This window comes from Hyla sarda, chromosome 2 (assembly GCF_029499605.1).
Source record: "Hyla sarda isolate aHylSar1 chromosome 2, aHylSar1.hap1, whole genome shotgun sequence".
Lineage (NCBI taxonomy): Eukaryota > Metazoa > Chordata > Amphibia > Anura > Hylidae > Hyla > Hyla sarda.
In genome coordinates this window covers 234635099-234662485 of record NC_079190.1, presented here as the reverse complement: position 1 = coordinate 234662485, position 27387 = coordinate 234635099, and the positions used below count along the sequence as shown (strand labels likewise).

The 27387-nt window shown below is 43.3% G+C and overlaps 1 protein-coding gene across 5 annotated transcripts in view; it reads right to left on the bottom strand.

Annotated features, from left to right (window-relative positions):
• CLTC (clathrin heavy chain) overlaps positions 1-27387 on the bottom strand; it is a 105701-nt gene that overhangs the window by 46362 nt on the left and 31952 nt on the right. For 2 of the 5 annotated variants that reach the window (XM_056556661.1, XM_056556663.1), the window contains exons 3-11: positions 19330-19359; positions 15638-15906; positions 10515-10676; positions 9867-9980; positions 9385-9558; positions 3751-3948; positions 2970-3170; positions 2617-2769; positions 2383-2505 (exon numbers count right to left, since the gene is read on the bottom strand). In XM_056556661.1, coding sequence (XP_056412636.1) covers positions 2383-2505; positions 2617-2769; positions 2970-3170; positions 3751-3948; positions 9385-9558; positions 9867-9980; positions 10515-10676; positions 15638-15906; positions 19330-19359 — 1424 coding nt within the window. The remainder of the gene's footprint in view (positions 1-2382; positions 2506-2616; positions 2770-2969; positions 3171-3750; positions 3949-9384; positions 9559-9866; positions 9981-10514; positions 10677-15637; positions 15907-19329; positions 19360-27387) is intronic. The other 3 variants (XM_056556664.1, XM_056556665.1, XM_056556662.1) reach the window with 2 other exon arrangements.

The following is a 27387-nucleotide window of genomic DNA, read 5'->3' as shown; positions in this document are numbered from 1 at the left end:
GAGTACTCTGCCCCTAGACCTCTCAGTGAGTACTCTGCCCCTAGACCTCTCAGTGAGTACTCTGCCCCTAGACCTCTCAGTGAGTACTCTGCCCCTAGACCTCTCAGTGAGTACTCTGCCCCTAGACCTCTCAGTGAGTACTCTGCCCCTAGACCTCTCAGTGAGTACTCTGCCCCTAGACCTCTCAGTGAGTACTCTGCCCCTAGACCTCTCAGTGAGTACTCTGCCCCTAGACCTCTCAGTGAGTACTCTGCCCCTAGACCTCTCAGTGAGTACTCTGCCCCTAGACCTCTCAGTGAGTACTCTGCCCCTAGACCTCTCAGTGAGTACTCTGCCCCTAGACCTCTCAGTGAGTACTCTGCCCCTAGACCTCTCAGTGAGTACTCTGCCCCTAGACCTCTCAGTGAGTACTCTGCCCCTAGACCTCTCAGTGAGTACTCTGCCCCTAGACCTCTCAGTGAGTACTCTGCCCCTAGACCTCTCAGTGAGTACTCTGCCCCTAGACCTCTCAGTGAGTACTCTGCCCCTAGACCTCTCAGTGAGTACTCTGCCCCTAGACCTCTCAGTGAGTACTCTGCCCCTAGACCTCTCAGTGAGTACACTGCCCCTAGGCATCTCAGTGAGTACACTGCCCCTAGACATCTCAGTGAGTACACTGCCCCTAGACATCTCAGTGAGTACACTGCCCCTAGACATCTCAGTGAGTACTCTGCCCCTAGACATCTCAGTGAGTACTCTGCCCCTAGACATCTTATCCCCTATCCAAAGGATACAGGATAAGTTGTCTGATCGTGGGGGTCCCACCGCTGAGACCCCCGTAAACTCTGTGCAGCACACCGCATTCATTTGGAATGCTGAGTGCGGGCGGCGGGGTCTTAACATCACATCACATCACGCCCCCCCTCAATGAAAGTCTATGCATAGACCAAAAAAAAAAAAAAAAAAACTTTATAGGACAAGCCAAAAGTTTTGTTCTTGTTTAAATTAGGACATCCCTACTCAATAGTAGGGATGTCCCGATACCGATACTGGTATCGGGGACTCGTTTAATGTCCCCGATACCATGTGCCGCTCTGCTGCCCCGTTCTCTCGTCCGCATCAAAGTGTTCCATGGAGGAGCATGTGACACACACGTCACTCCGCCTCCTCCCCTGCGCCCAGCATAACACTACGCAGGAAGCAGAGTGACGTGTGTGTCACATGCTCCTCCATAGGACGACACGAAGCGGACCGGAGGACGGGAGAACAGGGCAGCAGAGCGGAAACACCAGCACCCGACAGAGGAGGTGAGCTGCCTGCAAGGAGGGGGGGGGGGGGCTGCTACTAATGTCTGGGGGGGGGGGCTGCTGCTGTCTAATGGGGGGGCTGCTGCCTAAAGGGGGGCCTGCTGCTGTCTAATAGGGGGGGGGGGAGGGCTGCTGCCGAAAAGGGGGGCCTGCTGCTGTCTAAACGGGGGGGTTTCGCCGCCAATGCAAATTCCCTGTTCTGTCCAATGGAGAAGAGAGAAATCTTGGTTCATATTACAGCAGCCGCCTCCATTGTACACAACAAGGACCGACATATCATACGGTAAACAGCGCCAGAAACTGCGTCACCCTGGTGTCAGATTCCCTTTAAAATATAAGTACTCGTACTTGGTATCGGCGAGAACTAGAATTAAAGTATCGGTACTCGTATTCTGTCTTAAAAAAAAAATGGTATCGGGACATCCCTACTCAATAGCTTATTAAAGTATCACCAGAAACTGACCTATTTATATCAAGTTTTCACGATCCCAATCTCATGCAGTTTTCACTATAGCCACTGAGTCTCATAATAAGCTGACATTTCCTGTTCTGTAGATCTCACTTTTCAGCATTCTCCTCATCATTATACAAGATTACAATGACAAGTGGTACCTCTTCTATAAAGACATAGGCAGATAACACAGGATCCACCATTCACAATAGGTGGCTATACCAGCTTCCCTCAACCCACTCCCTGCACACTGATCTCTGCACAGGCCACAGAGAATGCTGAGAAATCTTTCACAGTAGCTCTTGCAACTAAAGCAATGTTCTGTAAATCATCCCCCTGCACAGTGCCAGCCAGTTCTGTGTACTTTCACCAGCACTATATGGCATAGCAAAGAGGAGTAGGTCCTGTGCTGTGACTGCACAGTCAACGAAAGGAGGCGGTAACTATGTGTATATTGCTGGCAAACAGTCCAGCTCTGGTACAACCCAACTGATATGCAGATGAGACATATCTGTGCACTATGGAGGGGGTACTTAGGAATTCAACTGCAACAGTGAGAGCAGCTGAAATTCACATGTATGCTTTAACGGTAAAAGGATGGTAAGTTTAAATAAAATCTATTTTGTACCTAAAAATTGCCTTTACCTGTGTGATATCAGCGAGTGGCTCCTCATCCTGAACCAACATTTGAGCAAACTGTTGGCCTTGATCTGGGTTAATTCTCATGACATTTCTCAGTAGGAAAATCCAATCAGGGGTGTATCCAACCTGCATTAAGCAATGTAAAATGACATTGTATTATCTACTAAATAAATGTAAAACAAAATAAAATGGTACGTGTTAAAAAAAAATAAAAAAAATTAAAAGCATTTACCATACCTTCTTAGCATACAGGACAATCTTCTGAACCTGCCCAGTTTCTGCAAAACACTGAATAACCTTGTTTGGAACATTAGCCCTCAAGTAAACACTTAAAGCCAGAGTAGGATCCACAGACTTCACCAAATCTCCCAGTTCTTCTGAACACTCCAACTGATAAAGAAAAAATAAAATAAAATAGAGAGAGAAAAAGAGAAAATATAGATATTAATGTGCAATTCCAAGCCAAAAATAAAAAAAATCGATATTGAAGTAAAGGACTAAAGAGCTACTCATACATATAAGAAACAGCACAGAAGAGCTACAGAATCATTTCCCCATATCAAACAATGCTCAGACATGCTTTGACACACCTTGTCTTCTTTTAGCCACTTCTCAAGAAGTTGCTTGCGACCTTGCTGCAGTACAGGTCTACATAATTCCAGAGACTCATATTTATTCAGCTGACCCTGGTCCAAGAGAATGCCGAAATACTGAAGCAAAGGTGAGGTCTGACCTGGCTGTGCAGGAACACTCTGAAAGCGCCTTATTGTTTCTGGTGTACGAAGAATACCCTGGAATAAAACAGATTAACTATTAAATTCAGGAAAAAAATAAAACGATTTTACAATAATGCATAGTTAAATCAATTCCACATATCATTTGTTTACAAAGCATTTATATTAGCACAAGCTCTAAAGGAAACTTCTTACAGAAAGAACTCTTCATCCAGTCTATTCTGCCATCATCTACTCCTAAAACAAAGGCCGAACCCTTAAACATTTCACTCATTGCACATTTAGTAGAATAACGTTACTGCAAGTAATCTGATGAGCAACACTAAGTACCACCTGAACTTAGGTTGCGTTAGGTTTGCAGAAACAGTAAGCCTGCGACTATGCACATGTGATTTCTAAAGACAGTCCATCATGTCAGTTCATGGAAATCTAGACACCAATCACAGAATTTGAAGAAAATTCTCTGGCAGTACAAAGGTTTTAAGTTTACAGTATATCTTTTGAGGGCTGACTGTATTTAGAATACACCAGGGCACTATGCATTGGTAATTGGATTAGTGAAGCTGAGCGTGACTGGATGCGAGCCATAGCGGTCATGGCCTATAAGTAAGAGATTAAAGACTGAAAAGCTGCTAACCTTTGGTGCATTTGCAGCCACCTTTGCTGCTTCGGAATAATTTCCCTGGGCAAAGAGAGCATTAAATTTGCGAGCAAACAGCTCTTCTGCTCCAGCAAGATTGTTACGAACAGCCATGCGCAGGGCTAGATCAGGGTTCTGCAGAACATTGGTGATATATGGTATAATATTTTCTTCTTCTACACAGACTGACAGCACCTGAGAGAAAAAAAAAAAAAAAACATTTGTCAATTCTGTCATTAATTAGCATGAGTTATTCTGTAGGTTTCCACTAAAACTAACAAAAGAACAGAACACGACAACTGAGTTCAACACAAGTTGTGTCCAACAATCAGAACCATGTGAGCAAATGAAAGAAAAAAATATATACTTTTTGCCAACTGAAATAAAATCTTAGTTGCTACAAACTGAAAGCAGTGTGGTGTTACCCAATGTATAAAAGGTAACTGACATCGTTAAAATGGGTAGTCTGGAGAATAATTTATTGTTTTAAATACGTTCTATTAATTTTTTAATATTACTTTAAAGTGTAAAAAAAATAAATAAATATATAAAAGTGTGTGTAATATCCCCCTATATACCTTTGTGTGGCAGCAGTAAGAGCCAACACAGACTTCTCTGCTGCCACCAATTAGTGTCAGAACAGCCTTCCTTGAAAACAGTTTAGAGGGGTCCTAACCCATTTCCTCCCCAGGGCATATGGTTATTTTGCATGGAGGTGGGGGCCAGTCTTTGGAGCTGGATTCGGACGTGATCACTCTCCATACTGGCTGGTATCGATAGCCAGAGGCCACAACTAATAGCCTGCAGTGGCGATTGAGAGACCTAAATCCAGTAAAATACTGATGCAGTCATTTATGACAACCGTTCCTGACCATCTCAGTGCAATTACGTTGTCCTGGTCAGCTGACATGACTACCAGAGGTTCCCCTACCTGCAGACCGATCTTCATTGTGTTAAACAGTGCTAGCAATTGCAGATTAGTGTCCCCTACGTGGAATTACTATGTAATAAATAGAGATGAGTGAAGTTACAGTGATTCGATACAAACTTCTCAGCTCGGCAGATGTTGACTTTAGCTTGCATAAATTAGTTCAGCTTTCAGGTGCTCCAGTGGGCTGGAAAAGGTGGATACAGTCCTAGGAGAGCGTCTCCAGCCACCAGAGCATCTGAAAGCTGAACTAATTTATGCAGGCTAAAGTCAGCAAACGCCTAGCCGCGAAGTTCGCAATGAATCGAATCACTGCAACTTCGCTCATATCTAGTAATAAATGTGAATAACCACAGACTGGGCTGATTGTTTACCTCCCAACAAAACAATGACCTTAAGCATCGTCGACAACAAGGGGGCATCTTCTGGTCAACTCTGGAGTGGCCCAGCATGACCCAAATGGAACATCTCTGGAGAGATCTGAAAATGGCTTCCACTAAGACAGTTCCAATCTGTCCTGACAGAGCTTGAAAGGATATGCAAGTAGAAAAAAGTAGATTTTTCGACTTATCGTAAAATCTTTCTCGGACCATGGGTATGTGCTGCTTGCCGCTAGGAGGCTGACACTAAATAAAAAAAAAAAAAAGTTGGCTCCTCCCAGCAGGATATACCCGCCTCCTCCCAAAGCAGAAGGAGAACCGACCAGGAAAGGAACAGTCCGAACAAAAACCTAGACAAAAGATGTGAACCAACCGCAAAAAATAAACACCACCGCACTAAAGCGGTGGAAACTGTCTGGCCACAAGCAAACCAATGGGCGAGTGCTGAGTCCCCCAATAGAAGCTCAGAGAAAGATTTTACGGCAAGTCCAAATATCTACTTTTCTTGAGCGCTTCATTGGGGGGGGGGGGGGGGGGGGGGACGACACCAGGACCATGGGATGTCCTAAAGCAGTCCCTGGGGAGGGATAGACTAACATCCCAGCCAGAACAGAACTCAGACAGACTACTGAACTGCCGCCTGTAGAACCCTGTGGCCAAGGCCTGCGTCGGAGGATGTAAAAGTGTGAACACGGTAAAACTTGGCAAAGGTATGCAGAGACGACCAAGTCGCCGCCTTGCAAACCTGCAAAGCCGAAGCCCCATAGCTGACCACCCAAGATGCACCCACTGCGCGGGTGGAGTGAGCAGTCACACAAAAAGGGGGGCACATGACCCTTGCAACAATATGCCTTGGTCCCTCAGGAAGCACAAACTTGGTCCCTCAGCAAGCACAAACAGGGAGTGACTGAAATAGATTCGAACCGCTCGAACCAAGTCCAGCTTGTGAAGCTGGCGCTCTCGTGGATGAGAAGGGGACAGGCAGTAGGAAGGTAACACAATCTCTTAGTTCAAATTAAATAAAGGCACAACCTTGGGCTAAAAAGAGGGCACAGGCTTAAGGATCACCTTGTCTTTGTGAAGCACCAGGAAAGGGGAACGGCAAGAGAGGGCAGCCAATTCAGACACCTAGCGAACGGACGTAACAGCTATAAGGCCACCCTTCCAGGAAAGGAAGCGAAGGAAGACCTGACCAAGAGGCTCAGATGGAGAACCCTGCAGAGCATCCAGAACGAGGTTGAGGTCCCAAGGAGCAATGGGGGACCGGAACGGGAGAACCTTGTGAGCCACACCCTGAAAAAAAAAAAAGTCCGCACACAAAAGGTCGGACACAAGTGGGCATTGGAAGAGAACAGAAAGTGCCGAAACCTGGCCTTTGATGGAACTGAGGGCAAGACATGTCTCCAGTCACGATTGCAAAAAGGACAAGAGGTTTGGCAAGGAAAAAAAAGGTAGGAGAAAGAACGAGCCTCCAAGAAATATACCCGCCAAGAAAAGTGGTAAATCCTGGCAGACGAGGGCTTCAGAGCGTGGAGCATGGTCCGGATCACACAGGAAGAGAAACCTCGAGCCCTAAAAAAAAACGTGGCCTTCACTGCCACGCTGTCAAAGCAGCGGAAGTAAATTGGGATGGCAGAGGGGTTCTTGGCAGAGGAGGTCGGGATGATCTGGAAGACGGAAGGGAACATCCACCACGAGACTGACCACGTTGGCGTACCACACGCAATCAGGCCAGTCCGGGGCTACCAGAATCGACGAGACGGTCTGCAGAGTGATGTTGAGGCTGACCCGATTCTGTTTCAGGAAGGGCGCCTTGATGAGTAAGTCATCCAGATAGGGGAGGACAGACACCCCGAGAGTGGAGGAGAGACACCACTGCCGCCATCATCTTGGTGAAGACTCAAGGAGCAGTCGCCAGTCCGAAGGGTAGGACGACAAACTGAAAATGACCGCAAGAACCAGCGAACCGTAGAAAAACCTTTGGTGGGCCAGAAAGATCGGAATGTGTAAGTAGGCGTCCCGTATGTCCAAGGAAGAGATGAACTCCCCCGGATCCATGGAGGTGAACACTGACCACAGGGATTCCATCCGGAAATGCCGTAGGTACACGTGACGGTTTAGAAGCTTCAAACAGAGAATGGGACGGACAGTGCCGTCCTTCTTGAGAACTACGAAGATATTGGAGTAGAACCCTGAAAAACGTTCCAGAGGAGGGACCGGTGCAATCCCACCCTGGGACAGAAGGGTGCGAAGGGCCACATGAAAAGCTGCAGTAAGAGATCGAAGGGGACAGGACCGGAAAAAAAAAACAATCAGGGAATAGAAGAAAATTCTATTCGATAGCCCTGGGATACAACCTTGCGAACCCAAGCATCCTGAACTTGCGTCAGCCAAACGTCCCAAAAGAGGGACAGGCGATCACCCACCCGAGAAGAAGGCTCGGATGGGGGCGCAAACTCAGGCAGTGGGAGGCTTGCAAGTCTCGAATTTGGTAGAGGGGCCCAGACTTTCAGGAGAAGAGAGTCTTGAAAGAGGGTGCCCTCGAATCCTGAGTGGCCGCTGGTTTGTCCTGGTTGCCCGATAAACAAAAGGAGTGAAAGGAGGAAGTCTTCCGCCGTGAGTCCGGACGATGTGGACGATTTTGGGGTAGGAGGGAACTCTTGCCCCTGTTAGCCTCAGATATGATCTCATCTAGGCGTTTACCAAAGAGACGAGACCCCAGGAAAGGCAGCTCAGTAAGGGAGCATTTAGAAGCCACATCGGCATTCCAAGCGTTAAGCCACATCGAACGCCGAAGGGCCACCAGATTGCCCAAAGCAAAAGGCAATGCAGCGAGCCACTCCAAGGAGGCAGAGCAGATGTAATCCCCGGCATTATCAATCTGCTGAGCTAGCTCTGCCAAATCGCCGGGGGAGGCGCCTGCTAAAATCCCCTGACGAAAGGGCAGGACTGTGATGCAGTGAGGAACAGAGGGAGGGGCCAGCAGAGCCCTGACCCCTAGAGCACGCGCTGTAGCCCCACAGCATGAACTCTTCCAGGATAGGATAAGTCCTGCACCCGGAGAGTGTGCTAACAGTTGAGAGGCCGGGAGTAGAGAGGGAGGAGGAGCTCCCCCAAAAAAACGGGCGTGTGACGGTCTGCGCTGAAAAGTGGGCGGAGCTTATGACTAAGCCTGAGCAGTGTTACTGCCCGAGGCAGAGGACCAGGATGAATATGGAGTGGAGGGAAAGAAGGAACCCTGCCCTGTGAGGAATGAGAGGAGAACACAGAACATACTCACCCCTGAAGTCTTCGACCAGCTAGGGCCACCTGCCTTATGCCACACCCAGCTGGCAAACAGGCGGACCCGGACTCAGGGTACACCACCCAGCGCTGGTTGGTGGCGAGAAGGGGTTAACGGCCCATCCAGGAATGCACCGGGCCCCTGGATCGCAGGTGGGGATCAGGCAGCGCCATGCTCCTGTCGCCCCACGCTAGAAATAATAAAAGGAGAAAAATTTCTAACTATACACTTAAACTAGGAAAAAACTGAAGAAATAAGACCAGTAGAGATTAGTGAAGTTACAGTGATTCGATTTGTCACGAACTTCTCAGCTCGGCAGTTGCTGACTTTAGCCTGCATAAATTAGTTCAGCTTTCAGGTGCTCAGGTGGGCTGGAAAAGGTGGATACAGTCCTAGGAAACTCTCTCCTAGGACTGCACCTTTTTCAGCCCACCGAAGCACCTGAAAGCTTAACTAATTTATGCAGGCTAAAGTCAACAACTGCTGAGCCGAGAAGTTCATGACGAATCGAATCACTAACTTTGCTCATCTCTAAAGACCAGGTCTGGAGAGCTCCAGACCTGTGTCTGCCTCCTGCTGAGACCAAGCTAAAAACTGAGTTGCTCAGAGCCAGGAGGCGGAAATATCCTGCTGGGAGGAGCAAACTGTTTTTTTTTTTTTTCCTAGTGTCAGTCTCCTAGCAGCAAGCCGCATATACCCATGGTCCTGTGTCCCCCAATGAAGCGCTCGAGAATCCCCAAAGCCAGGTGTGTAAACCTTGTAGAATGATACCTAGGAAAACTGGAGGCTGTAATTGCTGCCAAAGGTGCTTTAGCTAAGTACTGAGTAAAGGTAATATTTAAATTTTTCCTTCTTAATTGCTAAATATTGCAAACAGTTCTAAAATTATGGCATTATGGCAGAATGAGTGCAGAATGATGGGGGAAAAAAAAATTTGGGAAAGGCAACATAAGATGTGAACAAAGGTAAAGGGTTTGAAGACTCTCTCAATGAACTGTAGATAAGTTTCTAAAAATATAACGTAAGGTATCCAAACTTACCTGGCCCTTTCTGTTCACTCCAATAATCCCAGCAGTGGCTTCATGTGGAGCAGTGACAAAAATGGTCTCCCCGCTAATCCTGTTCATATAAATGCAGGTGCCAGTTTCCAGGTCATAGAGGTGAATGTAACCATACTTCGTAATTAAGAAGACAACATCATGTTTTCCACTGATCTATAAGGAGAAAGTTATTTTAACAGGGGAAATAAATGTACCACTAGAACTATTAGACCCTAAGCTTACAAGTGATAATATATTGTGATAATATAGTGTGGGCAAAATTGAAAGATTTTATCAAAACCAGTGTAGAGGAAGAGTGGTACATTTGCTTCATTCATTTTTCAGAAGTCTTTTAAAAAATGAAAGAAGCAATCCAATTGGTTGCTTTGCATAACTGCACCACTCTTCCTCTAAACAGGTTTTGATAAATCTCCCCCTATGCCTTTTAAGTTAACAGCACATTAACCTTACCAACAACATACCTGCATTGCCACAGGAAAGTCATTCTGGGCTTCAGGGGGAAAGAAGACATCCACTGCCTTCTTTGGGAAAGGCTGGTTACCAGTGGGTGGTGTTCCAACTTCTATGATATGCAACTGGAAGAAAAAACTAAATTAATACAAGAGCATGCTTATTAAGTGAAGGGCTTTTCCTCACAAATATTTCCACAGGCTAGATAAATGTGTAAACACTGAATGTGTGAATCAGGATCTCCATCGATCACCCATTGAGAAGATATGCAAGGAAGAACCCATTTTGCGATTAACAAATGGAGAAAGGGCTAGGAGATGTTGCACAGTAGTAATGATCACGGATATGAAGTCATGTAACATTATATCCTAAAATATAGTGAGTGCTAAGGAATTCATTAAAGTACCGCGCATGAAGTTAAATAAAAGGCAACAGTGATGCATGTTAAATACTGATGTTCTAGTGTTGATGTATTCCTTTCAGTTATAGTGTTACATATTAACTAAAGTTTGTGTAAAGTAACTTTTTGCTTTCCCTCCACTCACTCGAATTAAACTCAAAATTTTCCAGGTATGGCATTCTTAGTACTACCAGTGGTCACACAGATAACAAAATACATCAATCTGAAATAAAGATGCAGCAACTAAAACGAACTTTACCTTTCCACCAGCCTGGCCTCTTACAGCAAAGCAGAACAATGTTGACTCTTCAGCATTTCCCTCCATTTTAAACTGGGCAAAGCTAGCTGCATGGCCTTCAATAGGTTGAGACACTTTCCTGTCCACGGAGTAAAGCTGCATTGCTCCAACAACTCTGTTTTGCTAAAGAAAGGAGTTCAAAATAAATCAGACTATTAAAGTAAGACAGGAAATTATAGCACCAAGCTGAAAAAATGTACAATGTTACATGGATGTGAGTTATTCAAACTAGATTTTACAGCAAAGGGAAATAAATTGTGAGAATAATGGTAGACATTTGCGATAAATTGCCATAATCCATGCAAATGCATACAGATTTTCATATTTAAGCTTTAAGGTGGCTTTTACATACAGATTTTGCGGTAATTTGGTTTCATTTCATTTTCTTGGAGCCAAAGCTATAAATTAATAAAGCAGGAAGGAGAAGTTTAAGTCCTAGCTTTATATTTTCCATTCCTTTTGCATCCATCTCTGGCTTTCACACAAAAACTGCAACAAAATGCCATGTATGAAACCCCTCTAAAACTTTAATATGTACAGTGTATATGTCTAGACGGTATACCAGCTACACAAGACTGCTCATTAAGTAAATTCCTTAATGAATTGAATGAAGCTATGTGCATATTTTAAATAATATTGCCCTGTATATATAGTAGTCACAGCTTTGCTGTCAGGTGCCATAAACACTCCCCAGTACCTTGTAGCTGTGGGGCACTGTTCAGACTCTGTGCCCATACGTTTTCTTTGATGCTGCAATTCTATAACAATAAGCTTTATTTGATGGTCCTGGTGCCTCATCTGTCCAACACTTTCTATTGCCGTGTTCAAAAGTTATTCGCATGCCTGCAGCACATGTGCCTGCCTTGTGATCAATGTAGTTGTCCTTGGTCATTTCCCACAGCATTCCTGAGAAGCCAGGGTCACACATGCTCACTTTGTTTTCCTGTTCCCCAACCCTGTGCAGCACCTCTGTCCTGTGTGTCAGAGACTGGGCTTCTGTCTAGTCTCTCAGGAGCACACAAAAAATAAATAAATAAATAAATAAATTCCCCCCTGCTCTCCCAAATGACTCTCCTGTTCTGTCAGTTTACCTGACCCTCCGTATGACAGCCTGATTTTGTATAGTGTGCTACACAGACAAGTCTCGGTAGTAAAGGAGTGGAGAGGAGGGGGGAGGAAGCAGAACAAAATCCCTCCTTCGCTGCTGAGACTTGTCAGTGTAGCACACAATAAGAGAACAGGCTGTCAGATGGAGCGTCAGATAAACTGACAGTAGGAGCATGACGTGACAGCATGGGAGGAATGTTGCTCTTGAGTGTCTCAGGCAAACAGAGCAGAGTGATGCTGTACAGGGATTGGGAACAGGAAAATAATCAGCATGTGTGACCCAGGCTTTTTAGCAATGTGGTGGGACGTAAGCAAGAACATCTACATTGATAAAAAGGCAGGCAAATGGGCTACAGGTAGGGGAATAACTTATGAACAGAGCAATAGAAAACTATGCATCCATCTTGCCAGAGCCATTTTAAAGCATTTAGGAGATATCCTTCTAAGCAGGACCCATGGACAATAGACTGAAGCTGTCCCCAGACATGAATGGTGAAGGTGTCTGGATATGCTCTGAGACCTTTACAGAGGTCATTCAAGAAGAAAGGGGCGGCTGATCTGTAATCTACCTCTGTAAACTATCTACTGGTGTCACCTTTTACTCTACTCCTGTTTGCGGATAAGAAGGACACTGCTGGGAAGTGATCTGAACTGAACAGGAAGTCTTAATTTAGTTTTAAGCCAATTGTCCAGAATGGAAACTGTAAGACATCAGGATTATTTTAAAACACAAAAAGTAATATCGAAAATAAGAAAAATACAATCAAAAAATATTCAAAAATATGCTTAAAGTCATTTTCTGATGACTGTCTCCTTATAAATGTATAATATGGCCTGACTAGCTCTCTAGTGTGGATGATTCTACACCCACACTGCTGCATCAGAGGATGAGTCATCCTAATAGACAGGCTTTTGATAGGAATTGTATTCATGTAATGCACTGAGACCTTAAAACATAACTTTTTCAATATCTTGAACCTTAAATACATTTGCATAAAGCAATCAAACTATCAGGACAACTCATGCCTTACCAGAAAAATATGGAAACTGTGTCCCATTGTTCATAATTGTTGAGGAGAGAAGAGACATTGGCAAGCGGAAGTTGTCACACTAGAGCAATGTATTACTTAGATGGTAATTTAAGTGCTGTCGCAGAGGGAATAAGCAGCTGGCTGCATCTGCCAGCATTTATTTTAAAGGGTTGTGTGTAGCGGGACAGCACCTTTATCAGATATACATACACTCACACACTGCTCAAAAAAATTAAGGGAACACTAAGATAACACATCCTAGATCTGAATGAATGAACTAGTCGTATGAAATACTTTAGTCTTTACATAGTTGAATGTGCTGACAACCCATTGAGGTCTGGACATGGAGTCACACTCAAAATCAAAGTGGAAAACCACACTACAGGCTGATCCAACTTTGATGTAATGTCCTTTAAAACAAGTCAAAATGAGGCTCAGTAGTGTGTGTGTGGCCTCCACGTGCCGTATGACCTCCCTACAACGCCTGGGCATGCTCCTGATGTGTAGTGCAACGTGGCATTTGTGGATGAGCGAGACATGATGTCCCAGATGTGCTCAATCGGATTCAGGTCTGAGAACGGGCGGGCCAGTCCATAGCATCAATGCCTTCCTCTTGCAGGAACTGCTGACACTCCAGCCACATGAGGTCTAGCATTGTCTTGCATTCGGAGGAACCCAGGGCCAAGCGCACCAGCACAAAGGGTCTGAGGATCTCATCTCGGTACCTAATGGCAGTCCTGCTACCTCTGGCAAGTATATGGAGGGCTGTGCAGCCCCCCAAAGAAATGCCACCCCAAACCATTACTGACCCTCCACCACACCTGTCACATGCTTAGTGTAAACCTGCTTTCATCTGTGAAGAGCCCAGGGCGCCAGTGGCGAATTTGCCAATCTTGGTGTTCTCTGCAAATGCCAAACATCCTGCACTGTGTTGGACTGTAAGCACAACCCCCACTTGTGGACGTCAGGCCCTCATACCACCCTCATGGAGTCTGTTTCTGACCGTTTGAGTGAACACATGCACATTTGTGGCCTGCTGGAGGTCATTTTGCAGGTCTCTGGCAGTGCTCCTCCTGCTCCACCTTGAATAAAGGCGGAGGTAGCAGTCCTGCTGCTGGGTTGTTGCCCTCCTAAGGCCTCCTCCACGTCTCCTGATGTACTGACCTGTCTCCTGGTAGCACCTCCATGCTATGGACACTACTCTGATGGACACAGCAAACCTTCTTGTCACAGCTCGCATTTATGTGCCATCCTGCATTCAAAAGTGACCAAAACATCAGCCAGGAAGCATAGGAACTGAGTATGGTCTGTGGTCACCACCTGCAGAACCACTCCTTTATTGTGGGTGTCTTGCTAATTGCCTATAATTTCCACCTGTTGTCTGTTCCATTTGCACAACAACATGTAAAATTGATTGTCAATCAGTGTTGCTTCCTGAGTGGACAGTGTGATTTCAAAGAAGTGTTATTGACTTGGAGGAACATTGTGTTGTCTAAGTGTTCCCTTTATTTTTTTGAGCAGTGTCTATATCATTATATTATATAATATATATATATATATATATATATATATATATATATATATACATACACACACACACACACACACACACACAGTACAGACCTAAAGTTTGGACACACCTCATTCAAAGGGTTTTCTTTATTGTCATGACTAAGAAAATTGTAGATTCACACTGAAGGCATCAAAACTATGAATTAACACATGTGGAATTATAGACATAACAAAAAAGTGTGAAACAACCGAAAATATGTCATTTTCTAGGTGGAAAGTGTCCCCAAGTGCAGACACAAAAACCATCAAGAGCTACAAAGAAACTGGCTCACATTTGGACCACTCTAGGAAAGGAAGACCAACAGTCACCTCTGCTGCTGAGGATAAGTTCATCCGAGTCACCAGCCTCAGAAATCGCAGGTTAACCGCAGCTCAGATTAGAGACCAGGTCAATGCCACACAGTTCTAGCAGCAGACACATCTCTAGAACAACTGTTGTGAATCAGGCCTTCCTGGTAGAATATCTGCTAGGAAACCACTGCTAAGGACAGGCAACAAGCAGAAGAGACTTGTTTGGGCTAAAGAACACAAGGAATGAACATTAGACCAGTGGAAATCTGTGCTTTGGTCTGATGAGTCCAAATTTGAGATCTCTGGTTCCAACCACCGTGTCTATGTGCGACACAGAAAAGGTGAACGGATGGACTCTACATGCCTGGTTCCCACCGTGAAGCATGGAGGAGGAGGTGTGATGGTGTGGGGGTGCTTTGCTGGTGACACTGTTGGGGATTTATTCAAAATTGAAGGCATACTGAACCAGCATGGCTACCACAGCATCTTGCAGCGGCATGCTATTCCATCCGGTTTGCGTTTAGTTGGACCATCATTTATTTTTCAACAGGACAATGACCCCAAACACACCTCCAGGCTGTGTAAGGGCTATTTGACCAAGGAGGAGAGTGATGGGGTGCTGCACCAGATGACCTGGCCTCCAGTCACCAGACCTGAACCCAATGAAGGCAAAAGGGCCAACAAGTGCTAAGCAACTCTGGGAACTCCAAGACTGTTGGAAGACCATTTCAGGTGACTACCTCTTGAAGCTCATCAAGAGAATGCCAAGAGTGTGCAAAGCGGTAATCAAAGCAAAAGGTGGCTACTTTGAAGAACCTAGAATATGACATATTTTCAGTTGTTTCACACTTTTTTGTTATGTCTATAATTTCCCATGTGTTAATTCATAGTTTTGATGCCTTCAGTGTGAATCTACAATGTTCATAGTCATGAAAATAAAGAAACTGTGAATGAAAAGGTGTGTGCAAACTTTAGGTCTGTACTGATATATATATATACATACACACACATATACATACACCTCATTTATATAAATCTACAAAAATAAAGCCGAGAGAAGACCTTTGCTTCTGTGTGGTTTACCTGAGCAGATATTCCAGTCAGAAGCAGCCACTTTTGTTTTGCATCTGTTCGGTAGTTAATGATCTGGCATCCTGCCAAGCTGGAGTGGCGATCAAACATCTTTACTGGCTGCGATTCCCCCTCCATGCTCCAATGATATACAGCATTGTCAGTTACTAGAGCAACAGTGTTCAGAGAGATCCACTTCCAAAAGGTGACATCATCGGTCATGGTGTGAGCCTTCATTTTACTTTTCATTTCAATGTTAAAGATCTGGAGGGTTTTTCCAGCTAAAAAGAGAAACAAGCAAAACTTATATTTCCAGAACTGTGTAAATTAAGCCATTTTCCTCCCTGCAGCCACCGCCAGTGTAATATTTTTTATGTCACTTTCAATCATGCATAAATTACATGGTTGTAGTTCAGGATGCATTATGTTTAACAAAAAACTACAAAGGATCATAATGTAAAACAAGATCACTGGGATAATATTAAAAAGGGAAACACCTCTACAGAGAAGGCATTAAAATTGTGCATTGGAGAAAACATTTGTAAATTGGTTTAACAAAGGGTTAACCAATTTGATTTAAAAAGTATGGAAACACAGCTTTCTTGCCATGCTAGCAAACAAAGCATGGCTCATCCCCAGGAAGCCCCAAGCAGGATTAAATTAACCCACAATCTACCAATCCTTAACACTGTCTTCATTAAGATTTCAAGAAGCAATTTAAGTAGCAATATACTGTCATCTAAACCCAAAGGATTTTATAAGCCGACCCTCCATAAAGCTCAAAGGGGTTTGTCCAGTCTTAGGGCACACGAGCTGTACATTTACAGCCAAAGAGGAGAATGCATCCTGCTCTGTTAGGTCAGGAAAGCCTCTCCCAAAGCAATTTTCCTGATCTTGCAGAACTCACAGGAGTCTGCTTTTTACCCTCGAAACAGCAGCAAAAACAGACCCACTTACGGACAAGAGTGCTGATGTTTCTGGGGAAAGCTGATTTTTGTTTTCCCTAATTCTGGACAACTCCTTTATGATCATGTGCCGTGGTGCTCATGTAAAAGCATATTCATTGTGTAATGAAAATTCATGTTTAATTGTATATTTTGTTTGAACTCCTTATTTGAAAGATTTTCACTTGTTATCAAGTAATCCAGAGGCTGAAAATTTTTCATCAGGTCCTGCTTATCCAGCACTTAGGTTTGTTAAATTGTGCTAATGCCCACATCTACAGGGTTGGTAAAGCAGGGTTCCCACACTGCAGTCATTTCACAATTTTGCCGATTTTCAAAAGCCATAGGAAAATTGCACAGTTTTGTGAAAATCAAAGCATAAAACAAGAAATGACCACAATGCTTATGACAGGCAGTGCACAATGCTTGTATCCAAGCACACATGTCTTGTCCTAGACTCTTATGTTAGGTGCACACAACCATTGAGCTCCCCTAAAGGGACTTCCCTCACTCAATCCATTGAAAGGACAGAGGAAAAAAAAATACTGCATATTCAATATTTTTCTCTGCTCAATTACCCTAAAATAACACGCGGCAGACCGCATGCAAGTCAATGAAATCCATCGAGACCCGGCATTGCCAGGGTCAGTTTGGCTCTGTTTTGCGCTGAATGGACCCTGAACGGGTCAGAGCACAATGATTGTGTGCACATAACCTAAACCAATAGCTGAGATATAGTAACAAATCTAGTCAATTTCAAACAGCTGAATGCAGGTAATGAATGTTTTCATCCACTGACTGCAAGTAAAAATCTTGCATAAAGATGAGTATTTTAGAATGTTGTATAATTTTCTTACACAATGATTAAGCCAAACTGGCTCCTGGAGTGCTGGAAGTGGTACTTAGAATCTACAGTAATTTGATGACCCCCGGGTAAGAATTATCTACATAAAGCTTTAATATCAGAGTAGAGTGTTTTAACAGTTTCAGCCCTGAAGAATTCAATAAATTTAACAGAATTGTTAACTAGTCTATTGCATACTTTTAAACAAAACTATGTTCCCATCACTTTCATTAGGCAAACGTTGACAACAACAAGCAAGGAAATGATTGAAAATGCAAATCATTTAGCTAAAGAGGTTTGCTACAATGGGATGCTGTTAAGTCTTTGTGGCTTTTACTAGTCCCATTTCTGTGATATGAAAGTAAGCTTGTTTATTTGAAATTTTCTCTGGAGATGGGTAAAGGGGTTGTGTGGGTTAGGTTTGCTTGACTGTGCAGAAATAAAATGTTTAATGTTCTTTCCCGGGAAGACCACTACATATCAGTTACAAAAAGGCATGAACTACTAAGAAGTACTATCTAACCAACAGTGATGGGTAGAATTCCTTGCTGTCATGAGCTACAACTAAACAATAAATGAATGGGCCGGTATACTACTATCTCAGCGAAGCTACTATACTTTTTTCCCTTGACTGCATCAAATAAGGGTCTGTCACACCCCAAACGAACTTTAGATTGCTGGCAGATTAGATCACATTTGCGGTATCTGCTAACAAAAAATCTGTCTTCATGGCCAGTAAGGAAAATGTAGTGTTAAAAAACATTCTTTAAAATGGATGTCATGGAACATGTTTGGCGAGTGTATTCCATACAGAACAATAGGGTGTATGGAAAGAAACTGGCCCATTGGGACAACAATTTTCATGCAGAACAAGTGTACCTACTTTACAGCATCTTGACCTGCAATTACAGTTTCTGCCTATCCAACAAATCAGTCTAGTTGGCAAAGTCATGTAAAGGAATGCCTACCAACTCCTGCTGTCAAGCAGTCAGCATTGCCATGAGCCGTTTGCACAGGTAGGTAGCAATTCCCTCAATTCACCATGTACTAGACCGATCCAAAGTGTAGGTAGAAACAATTTTCAGTAATATTAGACAGCTTTTGGACTAAGGAGCTTGTAGGTGGTAGCCATCTTCCCTTACCATATACAACTTTCTTAATGTGTACTATCTTGTGAGGAGAAAAAAGTCAAGCAACCAGTTTGAATTTTAGCTATGGTGTAAGAAGTGTACTTGAGGGCATAGGCCTAGACATCAAACATCCTATACTTGCCATGATGCATATCTTATAGCATATACCGCAACACTATCACTACAGAAGACATATGAACACTAGTTTCTGCATTGCTAGTGTTTGGGGGAGATTTATCAAAATGTGAGCAGAGGAGCAGAAGTCCATAGCAACCGAACAGATTACTACTTTCCCTTTTTTTAAGGACTCTAAAAATGAAAGCTGGAATCTGACTGGCTGCTATAGCAAACTGCCCAATTGATCCTCGGCACATAGTTTGACAAGTCTCCCCATTTGTATACTGCATCTGTGAACAGCTTCGGCCAAGATCAATGTTTGTCAGTAAGGGGTGAATTCCCATTTAGAAGAGTTGGAATGTGTTAAACAGCCCTGCTCTTTCCATACATTTTATCTAATGATGCAATACCTATTTATGTGTGAAATTCACACATTTATTTCCAGAAACTGGAAAGCAGCAGCCACCTCTCATAGAAGTCAAAGGCCAATCACTAAACTGCATATAACCCAAAGAGCAGAGGGAACTGCTAATAAATGCTGTGCTAATCATAATCACTCTCTCCCAGCTCCATACCTGAATAGCACAACCCTGACTGATTCCATTAGGATTAATGAGCAAGCATACACTGTTAATCACTGTACAATTAAGGCTACATGTTAATACTTACCCTGGGACGAGGCATTCTCCACTGAGCCTGCTTCAAAAGAATTAGAAAGAGTGCAATCACTTTATAAAGCTGTCTACACAAGGCCACATAATTGTACATACAAAGAAATAGTAAATAATGAAGACCCTTGTTTATTAATCAACCTGAAAACAAAACTGGCTGGTTTTCCTATAACATCCAATCTCAGCTCATGGTTCATTTCTTAACAAGCTCTGGTAAAATGAAAGCAGAGCTGTGATGGGTTGTTGTGGGCAAAACCAGACAGTTTTGGTTTCAGGCAGATTAATAAATCTGCGCACAAATCTTTATAAGAGTTTACTGATGGTTCAGAGGTAGGCAGATTTATATATTTGAGAAATGCAGTATGTGTTAATATTATAATATGTCTTGTTTTGTGATTACTGTGACTAGTAGAAGAAATCATCTGAGTTTTTGCAACATTAAAATGTGTCACCTGTGCACAGAATAGAATAGAATCTGATCAGTCAGGCTCTCAGTAAGTGGATCCCTCCGATCACACAAACCATGGTCAGCATGATCAAGCAGATGTGAGCATGCTCCACCAACCCTCACTTGATGAAGGACTTAGAGAGCCGTGTTCTGCTATCAATGAAAGTCCCATACTCTGAATTCTGTGTATAAGTGTTTCATATATCTCTCAGCACAGTAGCACAGCATACACACATTATGGTCATCAGAGTATTTGTGGAAGGTTTATTTCTACATAGAGATTATACACTGCTCAAAAAAATAAAAGGGAACACTAAGATAACACATCCTAGAATGAAATGAACAAAATAAACAAATTAAATACTTTCTTCTTTATATATTGAATGTGCTAACAAAACCACACAAAATTTATCAATGGAAATCAAATTGGATATGGATATGGAGTAACACTCAAAATCAAAGTGGAAAACCACACTACAGGCTGATCTAACTTTGATGTAATGTCCTTAAAACAAGTCACAATGAGGCTCAGTAGTGTGTGGCCTCCATGTGCCCGTATGACCTCCCTACAACGTCTGGGCATCCTCCTGACGAGATGGTAGATGGTCTCCTGAGCGATGACCTCCCAGACCTGGACTAAAGCATCCGCCAACTCCTGGACAGTCTGTGGTGCAACGAGGCGTTGGTGGATGGAGCGAGACATGATGTCCTAGAGGTGCCCAATCAGATTCAGGTCTGGGGAACGGGCAGGCCAGTCCATAGCATCAATGCCTTCCTCTTGCCGGAACTGCTGACACACTCCAGCCACATGAGGTCTAGCATTGTCTTGCATTAGGAGGAACCCAGGGCCAACCGCACCAGCATATGGTCTCACAAGGGGTCTGAGGATCTCATCTCGGTACCTAATGGTAGTCAGGCTACCTCATACCACCCTCATGGAGTCTGCTTCTGACAGTTTGAATGGACAATTGCACATTTGTGGCCTGCTGAAGGTCATTTTGCAGGGCTCTGGCAGTGCTCCTCCTTGCACAAAGGTGGAAGTAGCGGTCCTGCTGCTGGGTTGTTGCCCTCCTACGGCCTTCTCCTCATCTCCTGATGTACTGGCCTGTCTCCTAGTATGGCCTCCATGCTCTGGACACTACGCTGAGAGACACAGCAAACCTTCTTGCCACAGCTCACATTGATGTGCCATACCTGAGCCACTTCTGTGGGTCGTAGACTCCGTCTCATGCTACCACTCGAGTAACCAAAACATCAGCCAGGAAGCATAGGAACTCAGAAGTGGTCTGTGGTCACCACCTGCAGAACCACTCTTTTATTGGGGATGTCTTGCTAATTGTCTATAATTTCCACCTGTTGTCTGTTCCATTTTAACAACAGCATGTGAAATTGATTGTCAATCAGTGTTGCTTCCTGAGTGGACAGTGGGATTTCACAGAAGTGTGATTGACTTGGAGTTACATTGTGTTTAAGTGTTCACCTTATTTTTTTGAGCAGTGTATATAGATAGATATATAGGGGGAGATTTATCAAAACCTGTCAAGTGGAAAGTTGCCAAGTTGCCCATAGCAAACAGATTGCTTCTTTCATTTTTGAAAAGGCCAGTGGGAAATGAAAGAAGCGATCTGATTGGTTGCTATGGGCAACTCAGCAGCTTTTCCTCTGGACAGGTTTTGATAAATCTCTCCCATAATCTATCTATACACACACCTAGTTGTATATCTCTATCCACATCTCTCTCCCTCTATCTATCCTCTCTATCCACACACACAGATATATACCTCCTTTGACTTATGGGACAGAATACTATTCAGTTGCTTACTTTGGGGTCCCTCTGTCTTTAGATGGTCACAGGGGAGTGTAGATAAAATGAACATGGTATTGTTTTGTTCTATTTTGTTTGGTTGATTCAAGTGGTATGCAAGTGCACATATTTGCCAGCTTTTATATGTATATTAAAAAAAATAAAATTGTGATGCCCCTCCATTGAGTTGTTAGTATGACATAATATCAGTATGTATTGAGAAGGCAGCCTTGCATATTATCTGCTTTTTACTTAAAATACTGCAACAAATGCTAAGCATGCCTACACGCCAAGTTCAATGTTTCAGTCTACCTTATGGAGCACCTAGATGGAAGGCCTACTCCACACAAAATGGTAAGTTATTTTATGTTACTTATGTATCTATCAATACGTCTCCAACTCATTTTTGAATTTCTTTGCTTATTCTATAGGGTTGCATGGTTTATAAAGATAAATAGATGTCCTTTAATGAAAATCATTTCAAGCAGGAAACATTTTAAAACATTCACATAAGATGTGTTCTCTAGTAAATACATAAACCTGTAAGGATTTAACATTGTGAACCAACTGAAATGCATAATCTACATTACTTAAAGCACTAATGCAACATAATAGAATGCAACAATAAAAGAATAAGCTTCTAGACGCCAAGGGGAAAAAATGCCATCTATGTCACAGTGGAAGTCATAATATGACACCTACACAAAGCCAAATGTAGCAAGCCTGTAGTACCAACCACACCACCATTTCAGGGTAGCATGTGATAGATAGCTGAGAGGATCTGTTGAAGTATTGCATGAATTATTCAAGTCCCGATTCCTGGACTCCTCCCAGATTCAGCAAATCCAGCAAAGGCTTCTCAAACTATACACCATGTGAAGGATACTCTTGCTACCCTGACACGAGTATTTTACCATTACATTTAATCCTTCAGTACCAAAATAACTTTTTTAGTAACACTGTAGCATTTCATATATTTTTTAAACAGAATAGTAAAACAGGAGTGTCATGACAAAATTTGAAGGTGCTCAGAATAAACACAGTTATGTAGTCTTCAAAAGGGCCATTCTAGAGTAATTTTTTGTAGAGATTATGGCTCCGGGTCATGTAAAATAGAAAAATCATACGTTCCTCCTCTTCCCTGCTGTGCTGCAATTCCTTGTTTTGGTGTTGGCACAAGGACCTGCCTTCTCAGCCAATCAGTGGCTGCAGCAGTTTATGCCTCAGCCCTTGATTGGCTAAGTGGACAGATCTCCATGTACTGCACACAGTGACAGTAAGGAAGGCAAGTATATATTTTTTTTCTATTTTACAGGACCCTGTAGGGTCTAGTATATGCCATCATTATGATTGATGGGATTCTAACTTCCGTGCCCCTTACTACTTATTTTATTGGTGGCTGGGAGCCTGATAGAGGCAAAAATAACAGTAGGTAAATAGTGTCCTATGAATACATTTGACATTGCCAAAGCATAAATATGACCACAAATATTTGTCTGCAAGTGGAGGGTTCTGCTGGCTACAAAGGGGGGGGGGGGGGGTAAGGAGGTTATGCTGGCTACAAGGAGGGCGGGGGGGGGGGAGGTCGCTACAAATGTCTGCATCTAACTATGCCACCTACAAGGGGATACTACCTACTATTAAAGGCAATCTTACAACAGAGTCACATGCACTAACTTGAAATAAATATACTCATAACTGGTATCAGTACGTGTACTCTGCCTTAAAAAAATAGTATCGGGACATCCCTAATATCTGCTGCACATTTCACTTTACCTTTGTATGCAAATGAATAAAGGGAACTTTAAACTGACTGGTGCTGTGGACCTTGCATTTGGACTTTGCTATCTACGGTTGGAGAGTATCGTTTTCCCCACAAGCACCGGAGAGGCGGCGATATTTTTCTTTTTTGTAGTTTACCGTATCTAGTACAAGTATTCGATCAGTGCCCATGTTACATCAGTGTACCTTTACTTGCCAACTTAACATGCTGCACATGCATAGTAAAGCAAATGTACAGACAAGTCATTTGCACATACTATTTATGCAAATAACTACAAACATCTTCGAGTTATCTATTGTATATGACTTTTCAAAAAAACAATACACATCAAGGCTTCCTATGCTAGAGATTACTACACACGAGAAACGCTACTTGATATTGATGATCATAAGAAAAAACAAGGACAAAAATTATACAAACTAACTTGGAGCATGTTCCTCTATTGATTTTACTCTTGCCACACTCTACAGTGAATTTCCATCTTAAGGGTAGGGTCACACTAAGTGAATACGCAGCGTATTTGTATTTTCCTCTGCTCTGCAGATGTCTTGCATTGTCAGTGTATGAGCTAGGAGCAGACACAGGGCTTTCTCCGCTCCAGCCCTGTGTCTGCAATAAGGTTCTGAGGCCAGCCACGCGCAGTGGCATAACTGACGCGTGGCCGGTTACCAAACCTTATTGTAGGCACAGGGCTGCAGCAGGGAAAGCCCTGTGTCTGCTCCTAGCACATACACAGTGCATTTCCTGGTGCTCGGCAGATTTCTCACAGCCTCAATACGCTGCGTATCTGCTCAGTGTGACCCTACCCTAAGGGTGTATTCACATGTACAACATCCTGCGCATATCTGATGCTCCAGATTTGAAGCTCCAGATCTCAATGTAAACTAAATGACTGAACAGCGCTTCAAGTCTGCAGCATAAAATATGCACAGGATACTTTAAATAGCATTAAAAAAAAAAAAAATACGTACTTTCTTCCTGCACTACAACGGTGGCTCCGGCAACCCACTCCAGTCCTCGACAGTGCTCCTCTTCCACTCAGAAATCACAACACCCGGAGTGAGGTCTGGGCCCGGAGTGTCACACTGCCCCTCAGCCAATCACTGGCCAAGGCAGGGCATCACCGCTGCCAGTAATTGACTGAGGGGCAGTGTGACACCCTGGGCTCTGACGGCACTCCGGGCATCACAATTTCTGAGCAGAGCACAGCGCGGGACTGGAGGGGGTCACTAAAGCCACCGTTAAGTGTGGGAGGCAAGTAAATTTTTTATCTTTTAAAGGGATGCCTCAGGCAAACATTTTTACTCACAAACTACTAAATTTACACAAGTTCTCAAACATATTCCATTAGATGTGTGGCAGCGGAGGTTTAACCTCGCCTGCATGTCCCAGTTCTGTCCGACTACCAGAGCAGAGGTTTAGGAAGGTAATGGATGGGGTGGGAACAGGACAGGTTTATGACACCGAGGTTAGGTAGGGAGATCGACAGAGTGTGGCGAGACAGTGCATGAACAGGGATAATGGGACATGTTTTCAGCAGTGCCCGTCGAGAAGGGATTTTTATAAAAAGCTATAACAGATGTGTGCAGGGGCCAAGGAGCATAATTTTTTTGAAAATAAATAGTTTTCCTAATGCCAGATAATCCCTTTAAAACGGTCAGAACACTGTCCTACCCATAGAAAATACATTTTAAGGATTGAAACTGATCCTTTCAATCCATTTACAGCCATCTCCCACTATAAAATGATGCCGTTAAAAAGGAGTTTCCTGGGGCTAATACATTCAGTATATGATTGGTAGGGTTCCTGGGGCGAATACATTCAGTATATGATTGGTAGGGTTCCTGGGGCTAATACATTCAGTATATGATTGGTAGGGTTCCTGGGGCTAATACATTCAGTATATGATTGGTAGGGTTCCTGGGGCGAATACATTCAGTATATGATTGGTAGAGTTCCTGGGGCTAATACATTCAGTATATGATTGGTAGGGTTCCTGGGGCTAATACATTCAGTATATGATTGGTAGGGTTCCTGGGGCTAATACATTCAGTATATGATTGGTAGGGTTCCTGGGGCGAATACATTCAGTATATGATTGGTAGAGTTCCTGGGGCTAATACATTCAGTATATGATTGGTAGGGTTCCTGGGGCGAATACATTCAGTATATGATTGGTAGGGTTCCTGGGGCGAATACATTCAGTATATGATTGGTAGGGTTCCTGGGGCTAATATATTCAGTATATGATTGGTAGAGTTCCTGGGGCTAATACATTCAGTATATGATTGGTAGGGTTCCTGGGGTGAATACATTCAGTATATGATTGGTAGGGTTCCTGGGGCTAATACATTCAGTATATGATTGGTAGGGTTCCTGGGGCTAATACATTCAGTATATGATTGGTAGGGTTCCTGGGGCTAATACATTCAGTATATGATTGGTAGGGTTCCTGGGGCTAATACATTCAGTATATGATTGGTAGGGTTCCTGGGGCTAATACATTCAGTATATGATTGGTAGGGTTCCTGGGGCTAATACATTCAGTATATGATTGGTAGGGTTCCTGGGGCTAATACATTCAGTATATGATTGGTAGGGTTCCTGGGGCTAATACATTCAGTATATGATTGGTAGGGTTCCTGGGGCTAATACATTCAGTATATGATTGGTAGGGTTCCTGGGGCTAATACATTCAGTATATGATTGGTAGGGTTCCTGGGGCTAATACATTCAGTATATGATTGGTAGGGTTCCTGGGGCTAATACATTCAGTATATGATTGGTAGGGTTCCTGGGGCTAATACATTCAGTATATGATTGGTAGGGTTCCTGGGGCTAATACATTCAGTATATGATTGGTAGGGTTCCTGGGGCGAATACATTCAGTATATGATTGGTAAGGTTCCTGGGGCGAATACATTCAGTATATGATTGGTAGGGTTCCTGGGGCAAATACATTCAGTATATGATTGGTAGGGTTCCTGGGGCGAATACATTCAGTATATGTTGGTAGGGTTCCTGGGGCTAATACATTCAGTATATGATTGGTAGGGTTCCTGGGGCAAATACATTCAGTATATGATTGGTAGGGTTCCTGGGGCAAATACATTCAGTATATGATTGGTAGGGTTCCTGGGGCGAATACATTCAGTATATGATTGGTAGGGTTCCTGGGGCGAATACATTCAGTATATGATTGGTAGGGTTCCTGGGGCTAATACATTCAGTATATGATTGGTAGGGTTCCTGGGGCTAATACATTCAGTATATGATTGGTAGGGTCCCCAGGACGCCACTGATTTTTTTACAACCCTGGCCTGCACCACAATGTTTTGATGCCCCCACTGCCCAAATATTGATGCTTTAATCCCAAAAGAGTGCCCTAATGCTGTTCACAGAGCAGTGGTATTTAAATAAATAAGTTTTGAAATCCCCATCTCCAACCAGAAAACCAGTGAGGAAAGGATAGTCTCCCTAGCTCTGAATGTACCACTCCTGGACAAAGCATGGGACTTAAGATTACATTTTTAACTAGGAAATGAAAAAATGTAAATATATTTGTACACTTCGTATGTGAAATTGGCTGCATCTTACCCAGAGTATATTACAGCCTTTTAATAAGGTGTTTAAGTCTTGTGTAAGAAACCATCAAGCACTAACTAAAAGGGAAGTAGCAAAGGATCAAGTCTTTCTACACAATTACAACATCAATTGATTTTCTTGCCTCAGTAAGTGAAACGGAGTGTCGGAAAATATTTGGGTCTCTAACAAACACATTATGTGAAGCATATGAAAGGGGGATATAAAGCACACTAAAGGGGAACACTATGAAATAGACATTGTAAAAGGCACTTTCCAGTGTATACAAAAAGCTTACTGTTTCTGCAGGGTTTAAATTTAATTTGTGAAAGGTAAATTTTACATATATTTTATATTTTAACAGGTTTTGTTAAAATTTTACACTAATATACAGATTGATTCAATTCGGCAGCTGGGGGGGGGGGGGTGAATGGTGAAT